This window comes from Physeter macrocephalus, chromosome 5 (assembly GCF_002837175.3).
Source record: "Physeter macrocephalus isolate SW-GA chromosome 5, ASM283717v5, whole genome shotgun sequence".
Taxonomy (NCBI): Eukaryota; Metazoa; Chordata; class Mammalia; order Artiodactyla; family Physeteridae; genus Physeter; species Physeter macrocephalus.
In genome coordinates this window covers 23,325,290-23,331,289 of record NC_041218.1, presented here as the reverse complement: position 1 = coordinate 23,331,289, position 6,000 = coordinate 23,325,290, and the positions used below count along the sequence as shown (strand labels likewise).

The 6,000-nt window shown below is 41.4% G+C and overlaps 1 protein-coding gene across 9 annotated transcripts in view; it reads left to right on the top strand.

Moving 5' to 3' along the window:
- Positions 1–6,000, top strand: part of STRIP2 (striatin interacting protein 2) — a 57,257-nt gene that overhangs the window by 32,097 nt on the left and 19,160 nt on the right. Inside the window, exon 20 of one of the 9 annotated variants that reach the window (XM_055084845.1) lies at positions 221–431. The exons of 7 other annotated variants lie outside the window; for them this stretch is intronic. In XM_055084845.1, the coding sequence (XP_054940820.1) occupies positions 221–298 (78 nt within the window). In that variant the 3' untranslated portion in view covers positions 299–431. Of the gene's footprint in view, positions 1–193; positions 432–6,000 lie in introns of those variants that run through there. One more of the 9 variants, XM_055084844.1, reaches the window with a different exon arrangement.

Genomic DNA, 6,000 nt, shown 5'->3' with positions numbered 1-6,000 from the left:
CCGGGAAGATCCCACATGCCGCGGAGCGGCTGGGCCCGTGAGCCATGGCCGCTGAGCCTGCGCGTCCGGAGCCTGTGCGCCGCGACGGGAGAGGCCACAACAGAGGGAGGCCCGCATACCACAAAAAAAAAAAAAAAAAAAAAAAGGAGTAGGTAAAATCATGTGTCTGTTCTTGGCTTCCCTGGTGGCGCAGTGGTTGAGAGTCTGCCTGCCAATGCAGGGGACACGGGTTCGAGCCCTGGTCTGGGAAGATCCCACATGCCGCGGAACAACTAGGCCCGTGAGCCACAGCTACTGAGCCTGCACATCTGGAGCTTGTGCTCCGCAACAAGAGAGGCCGCGACAGTGAGAGGCCCGCGCACCGCGATGAAGAGTGGCCCCCGGTCGCCGCAACTAGAGAAAGCCCACGCACAGAAAAGAAGACCCAGCACAGCCAAAAATAAATAAGGAAATAAATAAATAAATAAAATTTTAAAAAAAGGCATGTATCTATTCTTAATGAAAAACAGATTCGTGCTAGGGATTCCTGTCCTTTCTGTGAAGCAACAGTGGCTCCTGGTGGTTTCATTTGGTAACCACAGATTTTTTTATTTTTTACTTGAACTTAGAAGTACTTCCCTGAGCTCAGTCATGGACTTAACTAGCAAGTTTACTCCACATAGATCCTCAGTATAGTGGTTTGTTTATCTAAACCGATGGCTTCTGCACTCAGAAAGCAGTAGTGTTTATATGAGTAAGATTTATGTCTTTTTCAGGCTCAGTGAATTAATTGTAAGCACAGAAAATGTACGGGCATTTTAAGTGTATAGGATTTTCTTTAACATTTCAATTTTTTTTTCTGACTTTAAAATTGATATATACTATTGCAGAAAATTGGGGAAATACAGAAACATACGGGAAAGAAAACAAACCACTGTTAATATTTTGCTACAGTTTAACCATATATATTTATATATTCACTCATATACACACACACATATTATTTAAGGACTTTACATATGTTTCAATTCACATAGTAAAATTTAAATGTTCACAATATGATTTTATTAAACATTCTTAGAACATAATTTTTAATAGCTACATATAATATTACACTACTTAATTTTTTTTAATGATTGTTTTCTACCATTGTTGGGCATTTATTTCAGTGTTCTTTGTATAAATCTAAAATGAACATCCTTACACATGAATCTTTGACCTCATCTCTGATTATTTCCTTAAGATAGTTTCCTAGAAGTGGAATTACTTGGCTAAGGTAGTCTTGATTCATATTTTCTCAGTTTTCTGTATTTGAACTGAGTTCAACTTCATTTGGAATTCCAGCTACACATATAATGGACATGAAATAAAGGCAAAGTTAATGGCACATTAATTTCTGCGGTCTTCTCATCTTGTCAAAATATCTAGCTCTACAATAGGCCATCTTTACTCATGTACTGAAGAGTTTCCTCACCTACCTGATGCAGGAAGGCTTACAATTTCTAGATCTCCAAAAGTCTGTATTCAAATTCAATCCACTAAACTAGGAAAAAATTAAAATTAAATTCCAGACATAAGAGAAGGATGGTGAATGTATGATTGTGTGGAAGTTAGGTATGGTCTTTAGAAGGAGGTTGCTAGAGAAGGCAGTGGGTATGGCCTCAAGTACTGTAGGATGCTCAGCATCTGGGTGGTTGTTTAGAGCAATGGTATGAAAAATAGGGTGTGCAACATGATGCTTTAGGGGTGGGATATATTAGATCTTTTATATGTATTAATATCCTTTTTTACTTTATATGTACTTTATAACATATTATCATGTTATTACAACAATGCATTTATAATTTCTAACTAAACATACACTGTATTTTGGAGTCATTGAGTATCAGGCCTAGAAGTTTCTTAGTATCTTGCCCAGTCTTACCCTCTACTGATATGGAAGCAGGTAGAGTGGTGAAGTGTTGTCCAAAGCAGAGGGTAAGAATTTGCATGACCTAGCCATTTGCAAAGAAATATTTATCATTTCCTTTCAGATCTAGGCAAGTGAAATTATTAAGTTAATTCTTAAAAGGTAGTTCCTTGCAAAATTCTTCAAATTTGTGTATGATTTATATTCAGAAATACCTATAAAAATATGTTCATATCACTTAAATTTATATACCTGATCCTTTCATCTATCTTTATTAGTTTTTATAACTTCCTAATCCAGATATTTACAGATATTACAGAAGATTTTTGTTACTGTTTTGATTTTTGTTTTCTTTATGTTCAGGTATTAAGGTCTCTATCATTCCTTTTAGGCATTATTTGACCAGTGATTTGTGACCTCCTTAAACAAAAGTCTTTGTTTTGACATTCACCATCACTATTTAAAACCAATAACACCATTAGCATTATTGTTTCTCTATCCTAGACAAAATGTGAACATATCATAAGGTATATATCCAGTTTCCATGAGGTATTTATACAGAGGAAGGACCATGGATAAATGGGTTTTTTGCATTTTATCAGTTTTCCTGGTTGTCACCCTTTCTGTAATGGGGTGATTTTTTAAACTCATATGCCCAGGTCCCTCCCAGGGCACAAGTAATTTGCTAAAGCTCCCCAAATGACTTTGAAATTTTCTTTTCTCCTTCCTCCATACCTCCTCACACCACTTTTGAGAATCATAACTCTTACGATACCTAGATCTGGGTCTTTAACCTAGCAGTAACTTAATCAGAAGATGAACAGTAAATAAAGACAAAGTGTTAGAATCCAGTAAGTACTGGAAATCTAGGTTCAAGCCCTGGTTGGGGCACTTACCATGTGACCTTGGCCAGATCACCTTCCTCTTTCTGGGCCTCAGGGTTTGCTTCTATGGATAACAGAATTGGACTAGAACAGCTAAGTCTCTTCCAGTGCTCATATTCTAACCAATCTTATTTCCTCAGTACAAAAGGAAGAAACACTCTGTTCTTCCTTTCCACAGTCATCTGAGTTAATTATCCACTTAATTGTCTTAAGCCTGTTTTTTTAAATGTATTTTCTTTTTCTTTAACATTTTAACTATTTATTTATTTATTTGGCTGTGTCGGGTATTAGCTGCGGCACGCGGGATCTTCGTTGAGGCATGCGGGATCTTTCATTGTGGCGTGTGGGTTCTTCGTTGCGGCGCACGGGCTTCTCTCTAGTTGTGGCCTGTGGGTTTTCTCTTCTCTAGTTGTGGCGCGCAGGCTCCATAGCACATGGGCTCTGTAGTTTGCGGCACGCAGGCTCTCTAATTGAGGCGCCAGAGCTCAGTAGTTGTGGCGCGGGCTTAGTTGCCCTGCAGCATCTGGGGTCTTAGTTCCCCGACCAGAGATCGAACCCACGTCCCCTGCATTGGAAGGCGGATTCTTTACCACTGGACCACCAGGGAAGTCCAAAGCATGAGTTTTCATTTGGCTTGGCTCACTCAGCTGAGCTATGGATGGATCTTTGAGAGGAGAACCCTTGTAGGGCCTTAGAAATGCGGTTGCTAAACTGAATGTTCAGACCAAATGTGTATGCAAACAAATATTTATCTGTGAGAGTGGAACATGGTCAATTCTTTTTTAACTTTAGCTGGTTGAAAGTGAGTAAAGGTCTTATTTTGGATACTGCTAAGTACCAGGAACAAGAGAATATAGCCAAGTGCTGCTGTTCACAAAATATATCCCCCTGCAGAAGTTTGCATCTTACTTAATATGCTGCGTCCTGAAAAAAAAAAAAAAAAAAAAAAAAAAAAAAGAGGAAGGAAGAAGGTAACCCGCTTTATTTAGTTAGTTAGTTTTATAAATTTGTTTTTGGTTGCTTTGGGTCTTCGTTGCTGCACAGGGGCTTTCTTTAGTTGCTGTGAGCAGGCGCTACTCTTCATTGTGATGCGCAGGCTTCTCATTGTGGTGGCTTCTCTTATTGTGGAGCATGGGCTCTAGGTGCACGGGCTTCAGTAGTTTTGACACGCGGGCTCTAGAGCACAGGCTCAGTAGCTGTGGCGCATGGGCTTAGTTGTTCCGCGGCATGTGGGATATTCCCAGACCAGGGCTCGAACCCATATCCCTTGCACTGGCAGGCAGATTCTTAACCACTGTGCCACCAGGGAAGCCCAAACCTGCTTTAAATGAACATAAAAAGAAAAAACTCTCAAGACAGGCAATTCTGAAAGGGTACCCATGGACCTAAAGGCTTTCTGGGAAAAAGATTATTTGTTGGGTTGGAAGAAGGGAGAAGACTTGAGCGGGGCTCCAGCAAAGAAGATAACAAGCCTGGACTGAGCTCTCCAGGGAAAGCCACTGACCAGCATGTGTGCTTTCAGTGCCCACTCCAGGCAGCATCTGGTGATGCAAGAAGTGTGGCTAGTTATAGACATCAGGGAAGCATTATCAGAGGGAAGGGCCCTGGGCAGGTGAGACTACCTTCAGGAGGGGACTGGGGCAGCTCTTGGGACTCTTGAGACTCAGCTCTGAGAAAAAGGCAGCCACAATCAGCATTCTCTCCCTCAAAACTTTAACTTTTAAGCCAACTGGAGAAAGTAAGCCACAGAATTATTGAATGGTCAGAGATAAAAGGATCTTAAAGGTTATCTTAGTTCAGCCTCTTACAGGAAACAGGGAAATTACTTGCCTAAGGTGATACAGCCAGGGCTGAAGCCATAACCTGGGTGTCCTGGTGCCTACTCCAGTGCTGTTTCTCCAAGACCATGCCACTACTCCCATATCCCACAAGGGATGCAAGTCTTTTTATGCGGCTACCGTATTAGAAGTCAGGATGAAGAAAGCTCACAGCTGAAATACACTTACTTCTCTCTTATGTTTTTGTTTCCCCTGCTTCTTTTTTTTTTTTTTTTTTTTTTTGCGGTACGCGGGCCCCTCACTGTTGTGGCCTCTCCCCTTGCGGGGCCCAGGCTCCCCTTGCGGAGCACAGGCTCCGGACACGCAGGCTCAGCGGCCATGGCTCACGGGCCCAGCCGCTCTGCGGCACGTGGGATCTTCCCGGACCAGGGCACGAACCCGTGTCCCCCGCATCGGCAGGCGGATTCTCAACCACTGCGCCACCAGGGAAGACCCCCTGCTTCTTTTTAAAACATAAACATTTAGAAGTCTGTCTCCTCTGTTAGCCGCACAAAATGTAACATCTATAAAACCTGATCTGTTTTGCACTAGAGTGGAGGCTCCCATGGAAGTTTCTCTTAGAACAAAACAGATAGCTTTCCTGGGACTAGTTCTAAACACAATATTGAATATTTACTAGAGGAAGAAGAACATTATTATTATTATTTTTGGCCGTGCGGCTTGTGAAATCTTAGTTACCTGACCAGGGATCGAACCTGGGTCCCTGCAGTGAAAGTGCCGAGTCCTAAGTGCTGGACCACCACGGAATTCGCAGGAGAACATTATTTCTAAACAATATTTCTGAAAAGTTTCCCTGCAACTTTTTGATCCTCAGGCTTATTTCTTTCTTAGGAGAGCCTAATATTCTCAAAAGTCTTGGCTGTTCATTCCAGAGTTGATGTATTCTGCCTTGCTTGCTTCAAATTAATTTGGGAGAGGAGGGGGTAATCTTCCACTCACCAGAAAGCAGTTCACTTCTACACATTTCCCACTCCTACATTCTCCTCTCACATTGTAGACATGAGAAATTTTCAAGATGTTAGTTTGACCACCAAGTGTGTTAATTGATTTATATAGCTTCTGACACCAGTATATAGGTGCAAGCCCCAAAACCCAGACTCTTATTTTTGTCCCTGAAAGATGTTTCTATGAGTAGTTACCTGTTTCTGATCTGACATCCATCTGTTATCTCTGGTTGGGTGCTCACAAGCTATCAAGAAACATTCAAGAGAAACACCTGGTTCCAATTAACCATCTGCCGTTTTTCCTTCCATGCTAGAGAATTAAGAAGTTTACTGCAATATGGTTTGATAAAGGAGGGTGGAGGTTGATTTTTTAAAGAATTAATTGTAATGAATATCAGATCCATACAATATACAGGATTGGCCAAAAAGTTCGTTCGGGTTTTTGT